At 41.5% G+C, this 23,553-nt stretch overlaps 1 protein-coding gene across 2 annotated transcripts; it reads right to left on the bottom strand.

Annotated features, from left to right (window-relative positions):
* Positions 1 to 43: 43 nt before the first annotated feature.
* LOC139554803 (cytosolic non-specific dipeptidase-like) lies at positions 44 to 23,023 on the bottom strand. Of its 2 annotated transcripts, none has more exons than XM_071367956.1 (12): positions 22,882 to 23,023; positions 22,143 to 22,234; positions 21,200 to 21,343; positions 16,506 to 16,668; positions 8,429 to 8,517; positions 4,600 to 4,800; positions 4,184 to 4,268; positions 3,671 to 3,831; positions 3,211 to 3,375; positions 2,377 to 2,518; positions 2,090 to 2,237; positions 44 to 1,008 (listed from the first exon to the last, which is right to left on the bottom strand). In XM_071367956.1, the coding sequence occupies exons 2-12, from the start codon at positions 22,200 to 22,202 to the stop codon at positions 942 to 944; spliced, it is 1,425 nt and encodes a 474-aa protein (XP_071224057.1). In that variant the 5' UTR covers positions 22,203 to 22,234; positions 22,882 to 23,023; the 3' UTR covers positions 44 to 941. The 2 variants fall into 2 exon arrangements, with proteins under 2 accessions (XP_071224057.1, XP_071224058.1); XM_071367957.1 differs by lacking the exon at positions 22,882 to 23,023 and adding an exon at positions 22,755 to 22,847.
* Positions 23,024 to 23,553: the final 530 nt, after the last annotated feature.

Genomic DNA, 23,553 nt, shown 5'->3' on the forward strand with positions numbered 1-23,553 from the left:
GAAGTTTTCAGGATATTGGAAGCATGATAAAAAAAAGACAAGACTGATGTTATGATTTATTGAATATATTGGCATGTGACAGTTTCCTGTTGTTTCACAGTGACAAGGGAGAAAATAGATGCATACACAGATCAGGTGATGCTCCAGTTTAAAAGAGAACCTTGAATGGCTCAATCAAGATGCCATTTTGTATACTGTAATATTTAATGTAATGCAAAAGTATGGAGTTATTTTCATCACTGAATACTTCTGAATATATGCCTCCAATATCTGCAAATGTCTATGGCTATGTCCTGTGTGTTCATTTCTCTGGTCTACTCATGTTTTAAGACTGCAATATACATTTGAAGACATACTGCAATGTTCTGCTTCCTGAGTGAACTTCTTCATAAATGATTTCCCATAGTATTTAACAGGAATAAATTAGTTCAAGTGGGTGTGCTGGTTTCTTTTCTTTTTTACATTGGTTGGGAAACCTCCAACTAAGCTAACATCTTAAGGTATAAAATCATCTCCAGGCCCTCCAAATGGAGGAAATGAGTACGTATCAGTGTGCTGTTGTCTGTTAGCACTTTCATAAATACACCACAACAAAGCTGTGACATCATGGAAGTGTAATGGGGTATATACTGTCCACGTTTCCTTGTCAAGTTTCGTTTAGTTCTCATTTATAACACTCTGATACAGTAGATGAAGGTATACACAATGGCACTTCTACAATACAATAATCAATACTTCTATATTATTTTCCTCTACTTATCTCCTTGTTGGAAGATATTACAAACTACTAAAGGAACATCTTCAAGGATCTGCTTTGCTGTACAGCAGCAGCAGCAGTTCATGGAAAACATGAAACTTGCATTGGATAGAAAATTAAAACAGTGGGGTCCACAAGCTCAGGAGGCAGAGGGATACATCTCACTTAGGTCTGGCTAGTTCATTTACTCCAACTGGGAGACCTCGTGGAAGTATGCGCCGAGCATCTTGATGCCCTGGATGTAGTTTGTCCTGAAAGTAAACCATAGGCATATATTCATATACATTTACATACAGTGCATTCGGAAAGTATTCACCCTTCCCTTTTTCCACATTGTTACATTACAGCCTTATTTTAAAATTGATTAAATACATTTTTTCCATCAATCTACACAAAATACCGCATAATGACAAAGCGAAAACAGGTTTTGAAATTCATGCAAATGTATTTGCATAAGTATTCAGACCCTATGCTATGAGACTTGAAATTGAGCTCAGCTGCATCCTGTTTCCATTGATCATATTTTAGATGTTTCTACAATTTCATTGGAGTCCACCTGTGGTAAATTCAATTGATTGGACATGATTTGGAAAGGCACACACCTGTCTATATAAGGTCCCACAGTTGACAGTGGATGTCAGAGCAAAACCAAGCCAAGACAACGCATGAGTAGCTTCGGGACAAGTTTCTGAATGTCCTTGTGGCCCAGCAAAAGCCCAGACTTGAACCCATCAAAGATCTCTGGAGAGACCTGAAAATAGCTGTGCAGCGACACTCCCCATCCAACCTGACAGAGAAGAACGGGTGAAACTCCCCAAATACAGGTGTGCCAAGCTTGTAGCGTCATACCCAAGAAGGCTTGAGTTTGTAGTCGCTGCCAAAGGTGATTCAACAAAGTACTGAGTAAAGGGTCTGAATACTTATGTAAATGTGATTTCAGTTTTTTATTTTTAATACTTTTGCAAAAATGTCAACTTGTTTTCGCTTCATCATTATGGGGTATTGTGTGTAGATTGAGGATATTTTCAAATCAATTTTGGAATAAGACTAACATAACAAAACGTGGAAAAAGTCAAGGGGTGTGAATACTTTCCGAATGCACTGTAGACGTGTAACATCATTGAATTAAAACAACAAGATGTACATTAAGACCACATCGAGATGCTAATAACAATAATAATAACGTGGGTGCTTATATTTGTCGTATTCCACGCATGTGTGAAATGGAAATGTTTTTTTTTGTTGCATATCTCAAGTCCCCGGGACATGCCATTATCGCAGTCCCATGCTTCCAGACAGCGTATAGATAAAAAGACAACCGTGGCAGCCTACCTGTTGAGTTTCTCATTCTGTGAATGTGCTCCGTCGTCAGACGAGCCCATGGGCAGCAGCATGACGTTACGGCCGGTGGCTTCCTGGAAGGTCAGGGTTACGGGGATGCTGCCGCCTTCCCGTGTCAGGTCAGGCTCCACACCGAACACTATGTGGACAAAAAGGAATAGAGGGAGAGAACGAGACATTATTGCTCAAAATGTTATCAATATTTAAGTTAGACCAGTGTGTGTGTGTGCATGTCTGTGTGCCTGAGTGAGAGGGTTTGCCTGTGTATCCACACACACCTGTCTTGATGGCCTTTCTACCAGCCATGTAATGGGGATGGTTGAAGTCGGACACCCAGGCCTTGGCCCCATGGCCCATGTACACCTTCAGCTTGTTGGGACTCTCCAGCTCAGCAAACTTCTTCTCCAGGTGGCCAATAACCTTGATAGGTTAGGATTATACATACATTTCTAAATATATGTTTCCACATTCATATTAAAGTCTCATTGAGATAAAAATATTATATGAACAGTAATAAAAAGAACAGACAGTCAGATTGCTATCAGGGCTGTCTGTGTATGGCATATACTGTATTACAGGCTAATAGAGCATTGGTTCCCAACCAGGGGTACTAGGAACCTTGGGGGTACTTCGCCTATCCACAGAGGGTACTTGAGAAGAGTCATGAGACCATTGGCCTTCTGGTAAAATGCACATTATGGGGTACTCCGGACGGAACAAAATTCAGGTGGTACAGTAACCCAAAAAAAGATTGTGAACCACTAATAGACAGACCTAATGTTTGAGAGTGAATTTACATGTAAGGAATGGACCAGTGGTGGGGGATGCTTGTCCACTATTATTTCATCCAAAAGTCTAGAACATGCAATGTGCTTATTCGATAACACCTTTAATTAAATGATCTAAATACCTGATCCTAGTCCTGTATTTAAAGAACTGAATTCAACTTATTACTGAGCCTACCTTTAACACTCTTCATATGTCAGCCTAACATGCTGAGCTGTTAGGATTTGAGGTAGGGGAATGGATCCCAGACCTGCACTTAAAAGAGGAAGGCAGGAAATGATCTAAAAACCTGAGTTGAGTTCTACCTAAATTCTAGAGGTTTCTACCTGTTTCTCCACCACTTTGGGGTCCATGTCCGGGACCAGGCGGATGGAGAACTTGCCGATGACCTTGCGGGGAATGACGGTCTTAGCACCTCCGTCGGAGAAGGCCCCCTCGATGCCGTGCAGGGAGAGGGAGGGGTACCTCCAGCGGTGCATCAGGATAGCCTCCTGCAGATGAGGGTTAGAGGAAAGAACAAAGGACAATATGAACCAGAGAACATTGGGAATTAATCACTTAAATTGACTGAGAATCAACCAGTATTGCTTTTTAAAACTAGTTGGTAATTTCAGACATTGGCCCTGTTTGAACACCTCAGAAATGCATATGTAAGCAGTGAGATCAAGGTTACCACCCTATTACTTTAACCAATGCAACCAATTAAGATCAGTGATTGATTAAAGGGAGGTAGGAAAGAACGAAGGACTCTTCATTTCTGACGTATTTGAACATAACCATCCATACCTTGGTGTCGTGTAGGAGCTTCGCAGCTCCAACGTCCTTGGCATACTCCACCATGTCAAAGTCGATCTTCTGGTACAGTTTCTTTTCCTCATCTGTGACCTTGGCCACGTCTTCATACATCCCCGGGACCAGGATCTTCCCCTTCTTGTCCACCAGGGAGCCTGAAGGAGGAGACACCAGGGTCATGTTCACGATTGCACGCAACAGAATACATTTTGCGAAAAACTAAAATGTGTCGCACCGAGTTTCAGTCCTTTTTCCTTTTGTTTGGTGCATTATGAACACGACCCCGCAAGAGATATCATATGCCCTGTCCAGAACCCCCCCCCCCCTCCCCATGCCCCTACAAAAACCCCTAGGCTCTTGTGGAGATTTCATTCTAGGATTTTGTTTGATTCTATTGAAGGGCTACAATGCTGTTGCATATACCTATCCAATTATTCCATACCTACATCCTTACATATCTCTATGATAATTCTATTCCAGCACATCAGCACACCTGATTCAACTTACCCATCAGTGCGATGAGGTCGGTCATGGCTTCATGGACAGAGCCTCCAAACACCCCAGAATGGAGGTCCTTGTCACAGCACGCCATCTGACAAAACAAGAAGGTTTAAAGCAGGGCTATGACCCATGCACAGTTTGTGGCAAGTGCAGCCTCTAGATTTGTCTAACTCAGGGTTTCCCAAACTCTGTCCTCAGGACCCCAAGTGGAGCATGTTTGGTTTTTGCCCTAGCACTACACAGCAGATTCAAATTATCAACTAATCACCAAGCTTCGATAATTTGAATCAGCTGTGTAGTTAGGGCAAAAAACTAAACGTGCACAGAGTTTGTGAAACGCTGATCTAACTATGGCTTCACCACAATGACGATCACAGTTTTTTTTGTGGGAAGAGAGCCCTCTAGCTTACTCTATGCCTCACCTCAATGAAGAAGTAGCAGATTCCCCTCAGTCCATAGGTGATGCAGGGCTTGGTTTTGCCCAGCCAATAGTTGTCTGAGATGCACACGTAATCCACGTCCTTCAGGAAGGTGTCTTTGCGGGCGAACACCAGATCGTCCAGGCCCTCCGAGCCGGATTCCTCCATGCCCTCGAAGCAGAACTTGATGTTGATGGGAAGCTCCTGTTTCCATGAGAGAGGCATGGATGAGAATCTCAGCAGGAAAAATATGGCACATGAAATCTTAATGACGCTATTTTCTGGCTGTAATTGTTGTTGAGAAGACGTCACATAACCAGATTACATCCAACTGGTCTCTGCTGAAGTGCTTTGAAAGGCTGGTCATGGCTCACATCAAGAGCATCCTCCCCTAGACCCACTCCAATTCGCATACCGCCCAAACAGATCCACAGATGACGCAATCTCAATCACACTCCACACTGCCCTTTCCCACCTGGACAAAAGGAACATCTATGCGAGAATGCTGTTCATTGACTACAGCTCAGAGTAGTGCTCACAAAGCTCATCACTAAGCTAAAGGACCCTGGGACTAAACGGGCCACCCCCCAGGTAGTAAGGGTAGGCAACAACACGTCTGCCACGCTGATCCTCAACACTGGGGCCGCTCAGGGGTGTGTACTCAGTCCCCTCCTGTACTCCCTGTTCACCCACGACTGCGTGGCCAAACACGACACCAAGGTCTGGTAGGTCTGATCACTAACAACGATGAGACAGCCTATAGGGAGGAGGTCAGAGAACTGGCAGTGTGGTGCCAGGACAACAACAACCTCTCCCTCAATGTGAGCAAGACAAAGGAGCTGATCGTGGAATACAGGAAAAGGTGGGCTGAACAGGCCCCCATTAACATCAACGGGGCAGTAGTGGAGCGGGTTGAGAGTTTCAAGGACCACAACCTATCATGTTCCAAACACACCAAGACAGTCGTGAAGAGGGCATGACAAAGCCTATTACCCCTCAGGAGACTGAAAAGATTTGGCATGGGTCCCCAGATCCTCAAATGGTTCTACAGCTGCACCATCGAGAGCATCCTGACCGGTTGCATCACCGCCTGGTATGGCAACTGCTTGGCATCTGACCGTAAGGCGCAACAGAGGGTAGTGCGTACGGCCCAGTACATCACTGGGGCCAAGCTTCCTGCCATCAGGACCTATATAATAGGCGGTGTCAGAGGAAACCCCATAAAATTGTCAGAGACTCACCCAAGTCATAGACTGTTCTCTCTGCTACCACACAGCAAGCGGTATTGGAGCGCCAAGTCTAGGACCAAAAGGCTCCTTAACAACTTCTACCCCCAAGCCATAATACTGCTGAAAAATTAATTAAATGGCCACCGGACTATTACATTGACCCCCCCATTTGTTTGTACACTGCTGCTACTCGCTGTTTATTATCTACGCATTGTCACGTCACTCCTACCTACATGTATTTTTTACTTTTGTTTATTTTCTTAACTCTTCTTGAACTGCACTGTTGGTTAAGGGCTTATAAGTAAGCTTTTCACGGTAAGGTCTACACTTGTTGCATTCGGCACATGTGACAAGGTTTGATTTGATTTGTTACATCCAGGTAGATCTATTCACCACATACTATTCAAAATGAATGTACCTGGCAGGCTGACAAAAGACTACTTCAACTTCTAAAGCACTGTCAGTCCTGTGTTTAACTTTGACAAATGGAGATCAATCGTTCAATTAAATTACATTTATATAGCTCCAGCTTTCAAGCATCAGTGTCACAAAGTGCTTCTCAGTAACCCAGCCCACACCCCCGAAAAAACTATCTAGAGGAATAAGACTCAGAGGGGAGGCCCATCCTCCTCTGGCTGTACCTCCATGATTACGATGTCAGTGAGCTAGTATAAGACATAGGTCAGCTCAATCATTAAACGCTGATGATAGGAGATAAAGATTACTTGAGGACCTTTGGACGGCCATGCTGCTGACAACACTGATGTGATCGACTGTAATCAAGACAAAAAGTCTTAAAGCCAAGAGGCTTTTTACCCTGTAGCTGACATCAACACCAAGTCCTTTAATAAACCTTGCCTGTTATTAGTTGCCTAACCTGTAACAAAAAGTAAAAGAAATCTGACCCCTCTCCTAGAAATTGGGCCAGACCCAGTGCTACAACTATGGGCTCTAGGACCAATTATAGACTGGGGAAGGACTGCCACAACGGAAATCAACCAGCAGAGGGAGGCAAATGAACAGGACCTAAAATAACTAGAGATAAAACAAGAACCAATCAGCACGAAGACTGAGGGTATGAGTGGTATGAACCGCTCGACCAAACTGACGCCCCAGCCGGAAGAAGACTTATGGGCATCAGTGCTGAAAGACTTAACATTGGACTGAGTCCCACCGAAACATTTTGAGTATGCTACAAGAAAAATAGTAGGGGCACAATGTGAGAAATTGAATGCACTCCTAAGGGTCTTCCCCCAAACTGAGCGTCTACAGAGAGGTATAAAAGAAAGGGAGGTCAGTGCCTAGGGCATGATCCTCGACACATATGATTTGGACATCATAGAGAATCATCAGGCAAGGTAAATTACTCTTCACTATACTCTGCTTGTATTGACTACTTTGACATTAAGGCACGAGCATTATATTGACTGGTATATCTTGAGAGTTGTGTTGTATTCTGGAAAGTCACTCCATTAAAAGGAAGCAGTTGTGTAGGAGAGCAATCTCCTAGAGAGCAACAAGCGCTATCCTTGGGAGTACCAGAAACAATTTCAATTTGAAGGATTGAAAAAGCCCAGAAACAAGTAAGCCTCGTAGAGAGCCAAGAGTCACTAAAAAGGGGTCAGTATCTAAGCAGTAGGCAGTGAAAAGTGTAACCTTAAGAAATTGGGAGACAATAAGAGATTAAAATATTATACACAGCAGAGGCTGCCAATATTACTCTTATAGACACCAGTTTCGGGAAGGACCAAGGGAATAGAGCAGTAAGGTAAATATATTGTTATTTGCTTTATTTTAAGAGTTATTGGAAGTGTTTAAGCTGATTATATTTGCAATACTATTTGGCATAGCATAACGCATTAAGGATTGATTGAGCATTATTGATGTATTAGGACTGTATAACCATTTAACTGTAATATCGTGTGTAAGACAAAAAACAGACTGACTGAATAAAAGCTGGAAACTTTGACAACTAGGCCAGGATAGCTATCCGGAGAGAAAACGCCTTTGACACTCTCGCTAAACGGAAAGTGACCCTGGCTATAGGTTAAAGTGATAGCACTAAAGAATATTTCATTGTGTGGACAATAATATATCTTTGGAAAAGTCAAACATATAACAATACTAGTTTCCAAGTGACTACTAGCTGACGAGCATAATAACTAACAGAAGTTGAGTTATTAGGTATTGGTATACAAGAGATGAAGAGACGAGTTAAGGGAGTATAGGAGGAATCTATAAACATAAAATACTCATCTATCCAAGGCCTCACCCCAGACCGGAAAATAAGGGAGTGACAACGTGAATGAAGGAACAAACCCAACTCACGCGAAGGGCCAGTGCGAATAAATAGAAGGGTTGGTAGGGCCGCACGGCTAGGCCCTTGTTACACCGAAGTAACTAAAATCCTAAAGTACTCTGCCTAGCCAGAGGACGGGATAGAGGCTTTTGCTGCAGGCGACGGGCAAAAGTCAGCACCGTGACAAACCAAGAAAAGGGCACCTGTACTAAAACTGTTTTGAAAACACAATACCATGGGGTTCTCTTTGTCCTGGGCTAGCTTCAGTGAGTGCTACTTATCAAGTCGTGGTGCTGTGTCTTACCTGTTGGATCTTCTGGTAGCCCTCGATACAGTTGAACCAGGCCAACACTGGGCCTTTGTCGTCTGTTGAGCCTCGGCCATAGAGCTTCCCTGCAGGGGAAGACCAAGTTGCTAATTATGTTTTTATGATGATGATGATGGACTACAATCTGCAAGCCATAGGTGTCTTAGTAAAAAAAAAAAAAAAAACGTGAATGACTAAAACCATAAGAAAATTTTGAAATTATAATGATCTACTATATCATCTTTGAAAACTCTTTTAGCCTTTAGTCATTCAAACGAGATATCATTATAGACTAGGATTGGGCGGTATAGAGATTTTTTTGTCATACCATCCTTCTCTCATCCTGGGATTTATCGTATTACCGGTTTAACATACAAGGGGCGCTAAAAACGGAAGAAAAGCCCATTGGCCTCTATTCACAGAATGCTACCAAATTAGCACAAATGTAGGAGAGTTCAAATGGTTATTCCATCAAACTTACAATTATTAGAATAGTACACAAACGCAGAACATCCAGGTTAACTTCTTTGGGAGAGGGGGCAGCATTTTCACTTTTGGATGAATAGCGTGCCCAGAGTGAACTGCCTCCTACTCAGTCCCAGATGCTAATATATGCATATTATTATTAGTATTGGATAGAAAACACTCTGAAGTTTCTAAAACTGTTTTAATGATGTCTGTGAGTATAACAGAACTCATATGGCAGGCATAAACCTGAGAAAAAATCCAAACAGGAAGTGGGACATCTGAGGTTTGTAGTTTTTGAACTCAGCCCCTATCGAATTCACAGTGGGATATGGGTTATGTTGCACTTCCTAAGGCTTCCACTAGATGTCAACCGTCTTTAGAACGTTGTTTCAGGCTTCTCATGTGAAGGAGTGCCGGTTGGGAGCTGTTTGACTAAGGGGTCTGCCAGCAGCCTCGTTCTCAGTCACACGCATTTCACATGAGAGGTAGCTCTCGTTCCATTGCTTTTCTACAGAATGGAATTCTCCGGTTGGAACATTTATGATAAAAACATCCTAAAGATTGATTCCATACTTAGTTTGAAAAGTTTCTTCGACCTGTAATATAGTTTTTGAACTTTTCCTCCGACTGGACCTGAACGCGCTTTTGGATTTGTTTACCAAACGCCCTAACAAAATAAGCTATTTTGACATAAATGGACATAAATGGACATTATCGAACGAAACATTTATTGTGGAACTGCGATTCCTGGGAGTGCATTCTGATGAAGATCATCAAAGGTAAGTGAATATTTATAATGCTATTATGACTAATGTTGACTGCGCAACATAGCAGATATTTATTTTAGCTGGTTTGGGCTCTGAGCGCCGTTCTTAGATTATGCTTTTTCCGTAAAGTTTTTTTGAAATCTGACACAGCGGTTGCATTAAGGAGAAGTGTATCTAAAGTTCCATGCATAACACTTGAATTTATCAACATTTATAATGAGTATTTCTGTGAATTCATGTGGCTCTGCAAAATCATACCATGTTTTTGAACTACTGAACATAACACACCAATGTAAAATTAGATTTTTGTATATAAATATGCACTTTATCGAACAAAACATACATGTATTGTGTAACATGAAGTCCTATGAGTGTCATCTGATGAAGATCATCAAAGGTTAGTGATTAATTTTATCTCTATTTGTGCTTTTTGTGACTCCTCTCTTTGGCGGGAAAAATGGCTGGGTTTTTCTGTGACTTGGTGATGACCTAACATAATTGTTTGTGGAGCTTTCGCTGTAAAGCATTTTTGAAATCAGACACTGTGGCTGGATTAACGAGAATGTTATATTTAAATTAGTGCCTAATACTTGTATGTTTGAGAAATTTGATTTATGAGATTTCTGTTGATTTGTATTTGGCGCCCTGCAATTTCATTGGCTGTTGGCGAGGGGTTCCGCTAGCAGAACGGGGTGCCGCTGCGGAACCCCAGTCCTAGACAGGTTAAGGGTCAGTGGCCCAAGCCCGCAAACAGGAATGTTCCAAGTTCAGACAGAAGGGGGAATCAGATCGCTATGATCGCCAGGAACTTTAGTTTTGGTTTATATTTTCATTTGTTGCGCTACTAGTATTGCCTGATGATGTTAAGGAGGCAGCTACAGTAGCTGGATGATATTAACATCTTAGTTTTTTTATTCATTAAATGCATTTTAATTAATCTGGGTGCTTACGTCACCTACTAACACCCTGGTACTACCGATAGCTCCTGTTCTCCTTACTCCTGTGTAGAAGTCCATAATGTTAAATAAATAAAGCATCCCAAGGTTAATGCTATAGGTATTGTTATAAGGGAGTGTGAGACTATCGAAACATGTAACTGAGTTTTATCGTTATTTATATCATTTTACAGAGTGATAAAAAGTATTGCTGTTGCTAGCTAGCATGTCTTTCTGTGATGCCAATGGTTAGCTGAGCTGTCGACGTATGCTAGAGTTGCATTATGGGAGATGTAGTTTTAGCTCTAAGGTCTGAATGGGATGAATGCGATTTTCAGTTGTAGCTTGTTTGCATTACAGTGTTTTTGTACATGAGTTGTTGTATTTTAATACTGTCAACACTGAACGCACCTAGCAAAATATTGGAGATGTGAGACAGGATATGTGTTTTACTTTTCTTCATGCTCCTCTATAGAACAACTTGTCAGATGGTGCATTGAAGACTGATGTATTCCTGCCCTTTCATAATACCATTGCAGATCTACATAGAAGGCCAAAAAGACAGCCTTGGTGTCGCTCTTCATTTCTTGGTTCTTCTGTGGTACATATAAAGACCGCTTTTCAAACTAATAGCGAAATCACAGACACTTGTCTAAATGTTAACGAGCGAAAAACAATTGCAAAGACAGGCAAATCCAGCTCAAAGTTACACAAGCATAGCTAGTAGCTACTGAATTGGTGAGAGTGGACATTTACAAGCGAAACGAGACATTGTGAAAATTAACAAAGTTGTGATGCATCCTTTTCTGAAAGAATAGCAGCATGTGTACATGGAACAGAGGGGAGAAGAACAGAGGGGGGGGGGGGAATAGTAGGAAGCACAGGCCAAAAAATTGCAACTGTACAGATAACTCATCCAGAGCTCTTTGACTTCTGAAGAAAGCCATAAGATATGGCAAACATTTAGTAGTGAAATGCATAAAAGTGTAACGTCATCATTTCATGTGCGCTGCACAACAGAGACTCGATGATAGATATACAACACTATGGACTCACCAGCTCTTGCTTTCTCCTTTTGAAAATAGCACAAACACGTGACTGGATCAACTGTTCTGCGGAACTAAGGTAAGCTTCATAATGTAAGAGGTGAAATGAACACTATTGGTTTTATCTCCTAATGTATTGCACAAGTTGACTGCAGGTATTAAGTAGCTACAAATATTAAAATGTATGAAAAAACTTAAAAGAAATAGTTGACGGTATAAAAATAAACATCCAATGGCTTTTTCCAAATGCCCCGGTATACACGGAATAACGCCCAAGCCTATTATAGACATTGAAAAAAATGGTACTAAAAAAGGGAAAAAATAAATCAGTACTAGCTTCCCTGTGAAACATATCAAGAGTCAAAAGAAGGAAATTAGGACATCAAAGGGGGAGACAGTTTGATTTATGAGTGGTGAAGAGAATATAGCAACAGTCAGGTGACTGTCACAAGATAACAAGTAACAACCTTTGTCAGCATGAAAGGAAAATGCTGCTGACACATCTCTGCATGACACACTGAAACCAGACTAGAGCCATATACAGTGCCTTCAGAAAGAATTCATACCCCTTGACTTGTTCCATATTTTGTTACAGCCTGAGTTCAAAATGTATTAAATTGTTTTCTTTTCACACCCATCTACCCCATCAATGAAAACACATTTATAGAAATGTTTGCACATTGATTGAAAATGTAATCTCATTTACATTAGGTATTTACACCAAGTCAATACCTTATAGAAGCACCTTTGGCAGCGATACAGCTTTGAGTTGTCTTGGGTATGTTCGTTACATATTTTTTCAAGCTCTGTTAAATTAGATGAGGAGCGGCAGTGAACAGCAATCTTCTTTCTACAGATTTACAATGGGATTCAAGTCTGGACTTTGGCTGGGCCACTCAAGGACTTTCACATTCTTGTTCTAAAGCCATTCCAGAATTGCTTTGGCTGTATGCTTGTGGTCACTTTCCTGTTTTTTCCAGACATAATGGTTTACATTCAGGCCAAAGAGTTTCATTTTTGTCTTAGCAGACCACAAACTTCTGCCTTATGATCTCAGTCCTTCACGTGCCTTTTTGAAAACTCCAGGCATGCTGTCATGTGCCTTTTTCTTAGGAGTGGCTTCTGTCTGGCCACTCTCCCATAAAGCTCAGATTAGTGAAGTGCTGTATAGACTGTTGTCCTTCTGGCAAGTTCTCCCATCTCAGCCAAGAAACTCTGTAGTTCTGTCAGAGTGATCATCGGGTTCTTTGTCACCTCCCTGACCAAGGTCCTTCTTGACCAGTTGCTCAGTTTGGTCGGACGGCCAGTTCCAGGCAGCATCTGGGTAGTTCCATATATTTTTTTTTCATTTCCAATGAAGGAGACCACTGTGCTCTTGAAAACTTCCAACACTCTAGAAATTGTTTTACACCTCAGATAAATGCCTCATCAAAACGCTCTCTCTGAGATTGACAGAGAGTTCGTTGGACTTCATGGTATAGTTTCTGCTCTGACATGCACTGTCAACGGTAGGACCTTTTACAAACAGGTGTGTTTCTTTCTAAATCATCTCCAAACAATTTAATTGGCCACAGGTGGACTCCAATCAAGTTGTAGCGATCAAGAAAAAACAAACCCCAAAAAACAGGTGGTGACGTTGATGGGCAAGACTTGATGGGAACGAGACTGTTTCTAGTAAGGGATATATTTTATAGAATGGTGATTGCTGGACCATTGAGAAAAGTTCCTTATCAAACACTTATTTTATCCAATCATTATAAACCCATTTTAATGCAAGTGACCCTGAAAACAGCCTAGACTACCACACATGTAACCTGTAGTTTGGAGTTTTTAGGTTCATTAGTGCAGACTTTGAAAATCTTGCAACTAAACAGTGCATTCGGAAAGTATTCAGACCCATTGACTTTGTCCACATTTTGTTAAATTACAGCCTTATTCTAAAATGTATAAAAGTATTATTTTTCCTTCAATCTACACACAATACCCCACAATGACAAAGCAAAAAAAGGTTTAGACATTTTTGTTAATTTATTAAAAATAAAAAGTAATCAGAACCTTTGCTATGAGACTTGGAATTAAGCTCAGTTGCTGTCAGTTTCTATTGATCACCCTTGAGATGTTTGTACAACTTAATTGGCGTCCACCTGTGGTAAATTCTATTGATTGGAAAGGGACACACCTGTCTATAGGTCCGACAGCTGAAACTGCATGTCAGAGCAAAAACCAAGACATGAGGTCAAAGGAATTGTCCTTAGAACTCTGAGACAGGATTGTGTAGAGGCACAGAGCTAGGTAAGGGTACCAAAACATTTCTGCAGCATTGAAGATCCACGAGAACACAGTGGTCTCCATCATTCTTAAAAATGGAAGTTTGGAACCACCAAGACTCTTCCTATAGCTGGCCGCCCGGCCAAACTGAGAAATCGGGGAGAAGGGTCTTGGTCAGGGAGGTGACCAAGAACCCAATGGTCACTCAGAGAGCTCTAGAGTTCCTCTGTGGAGATGGGCGAACCTTCCAGAAAGACAACCATCTATGCAGCACTCCACCAATCAGGCCTTTATGTAGAGTGGCCAGACAGAAGCCACTCCTCAGTAAAATGCACATGATAGTCCACTTGGAAGAGTTGTCTAAAGGGCAACTAAAGGACTCTGACCATGAGAAGCAAGATTCTCTGGTCTGATAAAACCAATATTGAACTCGTTGTCTTGAATGCCAAGCTTCACGTCAGGAGGAAACCTAGCACCATCCCTACGGTGAAGCATGTTGGTGGCAGCATCATGCTGTAGGGATGTTTTTCAGCGGCAGGGACTGGGAGACTAGTCAGGATCAAAGGAAAGAGGAATGGAGCAAAGTACAGAGATCCTTGCTGAAAACCTGCTTCAGAGCACTCAGGACCTCCGACTGGGGCGAAGGTTCACCTTCCAACAGGACAAGAACAACAAAGCACACAGCCAAGACAACGCAGGAGTGGCTCCGGGACAAGTGTCTGATTGTCCTTGAATGGCCCAGCCAGAGCCTGGACTTGAACATCTCTGTAGAGACCTGAAAATAGCTTTTTAGTGACGCTCCCCATCCAACCTGACAGAGCTTGGGAGGATCTGCAGAGAAGAATGAGAGAAACTCCAAATACAGGTTTGCCAAGCATGTAGCATTATACCCAAGAAGACACGAGGCTGCAACCGCTGCTAAACGTGCTTCAACCAAGTACTGAGTAAAGTGTCTGAATACAATTTTTTATTTTTAAGAAATGTGCAAAAATATATACATTTATATATATATATATATAACTATTTTTGCTTTGTCATTATTGGGTATTCTGTGTAGATTTATGAGGATTTTGTTATTTATTCCATTTTAGAATAAGGCTGTAACGTAACAAAATGTGGAAAAAGTCAATGGGTCTGAATACTTTCCGAATGCACTGTATGCCCTGGACTATTGGCTATGTCTAAAGGGCTTATGACCAAGATACCACAGTAATTTATGGGCAAGCCACACCTTTATAGCTCTTTACACCTTGAATACCGTGTGTCCTGTAGCTTTCTTAGACTAGAGCAGCGAAATGGTTAAAGGAGTGCCGCATACAACTGCAGTCTGCTAGCAGATTAGATTTTTTATTCAGTAGTCATGGAGCATGATGCCAGGTAGAAATGGTTTTAGATAAAAAGGAATAAAAGATGGATAAGCCCATATTTCACAAATCAAGAACCAAAATAAATCGTGAAACCTATAAGCAATGTTTCCTATATTTTTTTCAGGACTGAGTAAGTTTCAAGTCTGCAGAGTTGCAAACTTGAATGTCATGAAAATTCTGTGCAACTTCCAGCACATTTACTGTGAACACTGAGGCTGTACCTGCTTAAAGTTAGAGTTATAACAGTGGCCAAGTAGGCTACTGTGGTTATTTGATCATGTCGGCCTACCATATAAAATCTATGGAGAAAATGCAGCCCATAACATTTTAACATGGAAATAGCTGCTCTTTCAGTATACAGTAGCAGCCAATGTGTGGTGTTCAATGTAGGCGTACATTCCATGAGACTTTTGAAAAAAACATGTAGGGATTGACATTAACCTGTTTATCCACTTCAGGTATGTTAACTGACAATGTTGTGTTGTTTGAAACAAGAAACCACTTTACAAAATAAAATGTATGAATTATTCCCATACCATTATTACATAGAATCAGACAAATTATGCTACCCTCTGCCTATTGGCTACTTAGCTTAATCAAGCCCATCTTAAAAAAAAAACACTGCCACAAAGTACAACACTGTCCCTTACAGAAAAAAAAGCTCTTTACCCGACTTGGTTTTCAAACAGGGCTAGAAATCCACACATTTTGTGCTCTTGTAGGAAGCAACCACTCCACTATTGCTGACTAGAAATGAGCTATAACTGGGCTAATAATGCTACATGCAGTTCTTGCTATGATCTCAAAACAAGCGCATCTACACACGACCACTCATGCTGTAAAAACAGTCCAGTTCAAAGTGAATGGCACAAATCCATATATGGCAAAGGTCTATTTGCATATAGGGATACTGCTGCTCTGATTGGTTATGGCACACTGGTCTGTGTAGAGTATGGGCCTGAGTCGTGCCTGTCAAAGCAATAGAATATCCTACTCCAATGCTCTCTGCCTACAAGAAAATCGCGAACATTGCCTCGAAGGTAGTAGGTTACACTGTTGATACAAAGAGTAAGAAGTAACCTAAATTGCACAAGCCAATGCAAATCATACTTCCCCAAAAGGAGAACAACGCTGAAACATCAAAGTCCAAATCTCAACACGGGCATGGATTTTGATGTTTCAGCATTGTTCTGTTTTAGGTGCTTTGGAATAGCTACTCTCACCATCTTTCTCCACCAGAGTGAAGGGCTCCGTGTCCCAGCCGTCATCGATGGCAGCTGGCTGGACATCCAGGTGGCCGTAGATGCACACAGTCTTCTTACTCGGGTCGGAGCCCAAGAAACCCAGGACGATGGGTGGCAAGGGGATCTCCTCTCCGGAGGGAAGCTGAGGGGGCAAAAATAAAAGGTCTCACTCAATGGTCTAAAAATCCATATTTTCCTTTTCTCGCCATTGCACTGACATGAAAGAAATTACCAGGTGAAAGATGAAGAGGAGGAGACAGACTTTCAAGCAACAGATACAGCAAACCAGTCAGGGTTGAAGGAGATTAAGGGGGTCTGAGCCGGTCAGAGGATCGGCAGCAGTGTTCTTTACAGGAAGCCTTTCATGCTCCACAAGGAAGAAGAGGACTAAGTGAGGAAAGACTCTAGGGTATATTATATACAATGAAAGTAAAGGGAGCAGTTGCATTTCAACTCAAAATATTATGTACAGTTTGACTGCTGAATAGGCTGGTGTTGACACAATCTATGCAGACAATGTAGCTGGGCAACAAGTACCGATTGATAAAACGTTATCGCCACACATTTAAAATACAAGGAAGACCAGGTAGCCCTGAAGTGCAGCACTAATGCATGATAAATATACTACATTACCAAAAGTATGTGGACACTCGTCAAACATCTCATTCCAAAATTATGGGCATTAATATGGAGTTAGTCCCCCCTTTGCTGCTATAACAGCCTCCACTTTTCTGGGAAGGCTTTTCACTAGATGTTGGAACATTGCCACAAGAGCATTAGTGAGGTCGGGCATTGATGTTGGGCGACATGGCCTGGCTCGCAGTCGGCATTCCAATTCATCCCAAAGGTGTTTGATGGGGTTGAGGTCAGTAGTCTGTGCAGGCCAGTCAAGTTCTTCCACACCAATCTCAACAAACCATTTCGGTATGGACCTCACTTTGTGCACGAGGGCATTGTCATGCTGAAACATGAAAGGATCTTCCCAAAACTGTTGCTACAAAGTTGGAAGCACAGAATCATCTAGAATGTAATTGTATGCTGTTGCGTTAAGATTTTCCTTCACTCTTGACCGCACCTGCTGTCTCTAACTCTGAAAAGCCAACTGACATTTACTGCTGAGGTGCTGACCTGTTGCACCCTCTACAACCACTGTGATTATTATTATTTGACCCTGCTGGTCATCTATGAACGTTTGAACATATTGGCCATGTACTGTTATAATCTCCACCCGGCACAGCCAGAAGAGGACTGGCTACCCCTCAGAGACTGGTTTCTTCCTAGGGAGTTTTCCTTGCCACCGTGCTTCTACATCTGCATTTTTTGCTGTTTGGGGTTTTAGGCTTAGTTTCTGTATAGCACTGACATCGGCTGATGTAAAAAGCGCTTTATAAATACATTTGATTAATTGAATGATTGGAACCAAGGGGCCTAGCCCGAACAATAAAAAATTGCCCCAGAAAAGTATTTCCCCTCCACCAAACTTTAGAGTTGGCACCAATGTCCCCTTCCCTCTAAGCTGCGCTCCTCAGGAATGCCAAGCAGAGCGCAGAAGAAATATCTGCCCACAGAGAGAAGCACATTATGGGGTATTGTGTGAAGATTGATGAGGGGGGGGAAAACTATTTAAATCAATTTTATAAAAAGGCTGTAACCTAACAAAATTTGGAAAAAGTCAAGGGGTCTGAATACTTTCCGAAGGCACTATATGGATCTGTGTAATTTACTTTGAACTGGACTGTGTTTACGGCTGTGGTCGTGATTAGATGCACTTGTTTTGAGATCAAAGCAAGAGATGCATGTAGCCACGTGTGCACATTGTTCATATCCTTTGCTATTTAGTGAGTTATTAGCCCAGTTATAGATCATTTGTAGTCAGCAATAGGGGAGTGATTACTTCCTACAAGAGCAGAAAACATGTACATTTAGCTTTGAAAAGTGAGTCAGGTAAATAACTGTCTTAGAGGGGCAGTGTTGTATTTTGAGACAGGCTTGAATAAGCTAAGTAGCCAATAGGCAGAGGGTAGCATAATGTGTCTGATTCCCTGTAATAATGGTATGGGAATAATAATGCATTTTACTTTGTAGTGGTTTCTTGCATTAAACAACATTTTCAGTCATAAACAGGTTAATGTCCTACATTGAACACCACACATTGGCTGCTACTGTAGGCTGAATGATAGAATAACTATTTCCATGCTAAAATGTTATGGAATGCATTTTCGCCATTGTTATTCATTGTAGGCCACCATTGTAGACATACATTATGATCAAATAGCTACTTGGCCACTGTTATAACTCTAACTTTAAGCAGGTACAGCCTCAGTGTTCACAGTAAATGCGCTGGAAGTTGCACAGAATGTTTGCACACAGCAGATCTGAAATTTGCTCAGTGCCAAAAATGTAGGGAATATTGGTTGGCACTATGCAGTTGGGCAGATAGCGTTCTCCTTGCATCCGCCAAACCCAGATTTGTCTGTCGGACTACCAGATGGTGAACCATGATTCATCACTGCAGAGAACACGTTTCCACTGCCCCAGAGTCCAATGGAGTCCAACTCCGGAGTCCAATTACACCTCTCCAGCCGACGCTTGGTTATCTCAGGCTTGTGTGCGGCTGCTCTGCCATGGAAATCCATTTCATGAAGCTCCCGACAAATAGTTATTGTGCTGACGTTGCTTCCAGAGGCAGTTTGGAACTCGGTAGTGAGTGTTGCAATCAAGAACAGACAATTTTTACGCACTACTTGCTTTAACATTCGGCTGTCCCATTCTGTGAGCTTGTGTGGCCTACGACTTCACGGCTGAGCCGTTGTTGCTCCTAGATGTTTTTACTTCACAATAACAGTTCTTACAGTTGACCGGGGCAGCTCTACCAGGGCAGAAATTTGACGAACTGACTTGCTAGAAAGGTGGCATCCTATGACAGTGCCACGTTAAAAGTCACTGAGCTCTTCAGTAAGACCATTATACTGCCAATGTTTGTCTATGGAGATTGCATGGCGGTGTGCTCGATGTTGTACACCTGTCAGCAACGGGTGAGGCAGAAATAGTTGAATCTACTAACTTGAAGGGGTGTCCACATACTTTTGTATATATAGTGTATATCTTCCTGCTCATAGTTAATGTATCCATTCAAAGCTGTCTTTGTAGATTGTTTCAAAATACATTTGTTGGTAGCGGCTATGTTTTACAAACATAATGTTGACTGGCACACAATTCATAGCACCTCCACAACATATAATATCCCCATTACTGACTTGAGAACAAGAAGAAGAATTCAAAGAAGGGCACCTATCGCTAGAAGGGTAAAAAATTCAAAGCAGACATTAGATATCCCTTTGAGCATGGCGAAATTACCAATTACACTTTGGATGGTGTATCAACACACCTAGTCACTACAAAGATACAGGCGTCCTTCCTAGCACAGTTGCCAGATAGGAAGGAAACTGCTCAGGGATTTTTACCATGAGGTGATGGTGATTTTAAAACAGTTACAGAGTTTAATGGCTGTGATATGAGAGAACTGAGGATGGATCAACAACATTGTAGTTACTCCACAAAACTAACCTAAATGACAGAGTGAAAAAAAGGAAGAAAGTACAGAATAAAAATATTCTGAAACATGCATCCTGTTTGCAATAAGGCACTTAAGAGAAAATGCTAAAAATGTTGCAAAGACAGTTACTTTATGTCCTGAATACGAAGCCTTAGGTTTGGGGCAAATCCAACACTACACCCCTCTTCATATTTTCAAGCATGGTGGTGACTACATCATGTTATGGGTATGCTTGTCATCGGCATGGACTAGGGAATTTGTGTGATAAAAACTAACGGAAGAGAGCTAGAAAACCTGTTTCAGTCTGTTTTCTGACAGACACTGGAAGACAAAATTAACTTTTCAGCTGGACAATAACCTAAAACACAAGGCCGAATATATGGGCTCCCGAAGAGGTGCAGTGGTCTAAGGGACTGCATCTCAGTGCTTGAGGCATCACTACAGACACCCTGGTTTGAATCTACAACTGGCCATGATTGGGAGTCCCATAGGGCGGCGCACAATTGGCCCAGCGTTGTCCAGGTTTGGCCGGTGTAGGCCGTCATTATAGATAAGAATTTGTTCTTAACTGACTTGCCTAGTTAAATAAAGGTTACATTTAAACATATATATATATATATATATATATATATATATGTTTATATATATATGTATATATACACATACACTGGAGTTGCTTACCAAGACGACATTGAATGTTTCGGCCTAGTTACAGTTATGAAGTAAATCGGCTTGAAAATATATGGCAAGACTGTCTAGCAATGATCAACAACCAACTTGACAGAGCTTGAAGAATTTAAAACAGAATAATGTGCAAATACTATACAATCCAGTGCAAAGCTCTTAGAGACTTACCCAGAAAGACTCAAAGCTGTAATCGGTGCCAAAGTATGCATTGACTCAGGGGTGTGAGATATCTGTATTTCATTTTCTATATATTCTTTAACATTTCTAAAAACACTTTCACTCAGTCATTATGGTGTATTGAATGTCGATGGGTGAAATGATATATATTTTTATCCATTTTGAATTCAGACTAACACAACATGTGGAATAAGTCACGGGTATGAATAGTTTATGAAGGCACTGTATCGTGGCACACAGTGCAAAGTCCTACCTTCTGTTTTCCTATGTCCACCATCTCCACTGTGCCCCCCAGCTTCTCAATGTCCTTGGCTGCCATCTCCATCATCTTCTTGATCTCCCCACGCTTCTCTGGCCAGGCAGACACACTCTGTACAGCCACCCATTGGGCAAGACGCTAGAGGCAGAGTAGAGCGAGAAAGAGATGAATATTAGGCCTAATTCTGATGGTTTTTTAAATGTAGGGTATTTTATTTTGAATTGTTCAACATTGTTTGTTTGGCAACAAGTATTTGCCATGCCAATAAAAAAAAGCCTTTTCAATTGAGAGGCTTTGAAGCCAATTTCATACGCACTCAGTTCATATTCGTGGCAATAATCAAGTGTCATAGTTCTCCATCGGCCTTTTAAATGAGTCAATCTGTTTTCAGCACTTTTATTTCTATGACTTATCAAATAATCTTGTTGCAATACAAATCATATCGATACCTAAGTATAGTGATAATATTGTATCGTGAGGTTCCTAGCAATTCCCAGCCCTATACTTGTTCTTCAAGTTCTTCAAGTTTATGAATAGGAAAACCCACAAACACATGACTTGGTTCTTGTGGCAAGGAAGTGAAGTCTTAGGCACTAAACCTAATCCAAATACCCTACAGTGGTGTGGTGTCCTAAGTGCTGGTGTTGTTTTTGCTACCATGTCAGTTTTTGCTACTCGTGATCTAAAGGGGTTGGAGAAGTGAAAGCAATAGCCTGGTCATGGCAGGCTAAGATTTGACTCTGTTCTTATCAAGTCCTTCTAAATCTGAAGTTTAAGAAATTAAATAATTTAATATAATTTCGGATTCACATGCAAAGTAATGTTCGTCAAACATTAATATGGCTAGCCCCAAAAGCATGAATCAACTCAGTCAAGTCGCAGATAGTAAAACATGACTAAATGCATTATCATAATTCAAGTAATGAGAAAAAGCTACCTCAATGTACAGCTCCTGGTGTTCGTCCACATATTTAAAAAGTTCGGGAAGATGAGCCATCTTTGGCTGAAGAGTTTGCTGGAGCCTAAGAGCTGTTGGGACAGACAGACTAACGTTACTTTAGACTACGAACTGACAGGGGGCAATGCACATGCCTCAACAATCTATTGTAACATGTTATCGACCATTAGCTCCTCCCAAACTGCTGACTGTGACACTACAAGTACGTTAGTTGTGACCACATGGCATTATCTCCGAAACCCCGAACATTACAAATAACAAAGTAACAGTTAACTCGTAGCCAATAGTTTTTTTTTATGGCAACATAGTTTAAACCTTTTTGGAACAGATTCTAAACCTGTTGCTGGGCATGTGATGGTCAGCAAACAGAGGCAAGTCACCCTCAGCTAGCTACTGTACATAGCTAACGTTAGTTATCTACAGTAGCTAGCTAAGTTAGTAACGTTACTGTATGTAACGTTAGCACTATGCTTTCAGGGTAAGAAAAAGTAATGCACCAATAATGTTAGCTACAAAACACAATAACAACCCAATTTAGCTAGCTACATTGGGTAGCCAGCTAGCTAGCAAACACTGGCAAGTTTAGCTTACTATTTAACAAGTCAGTAGAGCAAGCTAAATGAGCTCCGAAATATATTGTGAAGTATGACTACAACTGTGTTGCAAAGACATTTCAGAAAATGACAGTCATCACCATCGGGCACTTTTGCTTACTCACTGTTGAAAAAGATTGTGCTGCGCTTCTTCTCAGGGGTGTATTCAATGAGGGGATTCGATTAATCTGTCCCGGGCGCCCATGTAGGCGTGTTTTGCACCGGGTGAAAGTTGATTTGATTCGCTTTGGAACCGGGCTGCCTCCCGGGCTTGAGCTTGGGGTGCTCTGTTCAAAGCCCACGGCTCCAAACAAAAATGACGTAATTAATCACGATGAGTAATGAGTAGGATTATGTGTTAAAAACGCTTTATCTGCATTCACAATGAAAATTAAAACATAGATTTTATGGAAATATATATATTTCTGGGCGAAGCACCAAACTGCCTTGTAGACAACATGACCGAACTGCGCAAATTACTGTTCAATTTGGGAAGCGCACTCCTCCCTCACCGCTTTTGCCCGTCACGTCACGGGCCATTGACCGGTACCCAGCGGCTCCGCAAAATCCAATTTGCTTAGTAGTTCAAACGGTTGCAAACTAAAACTAATATTTTTGTTGGACAAATTCAGGGAGGTCCCTCCCCGTTTCATTCCGTTTGCTTCCTTTTAAGAAACGTTTTGCAACAATCGGCATAATGAATATGCCGAATATATCTAGATTTGCTAAACATGTGAGATTGGCCGTGTTCGATAGCATCAAACCCATGATTTATCTTGGGTAAATTGTGACTGATT

Source organism: Salvelinus alpinus, chromosome 26 (genome assembly GCF_045679555.1).
Source record: "Salvelinus alpinus chromosome 26, SLU_Salpinus.1, whole genome shotgun sequence".
NCBI classification, from domain to species: domain Eukaryota; kingdom Metazoa; phylum Chordata; class Actinopteri; order Salmoniformes; family Salmonidae; genus Salvelinus; species Salvelinus alpinus.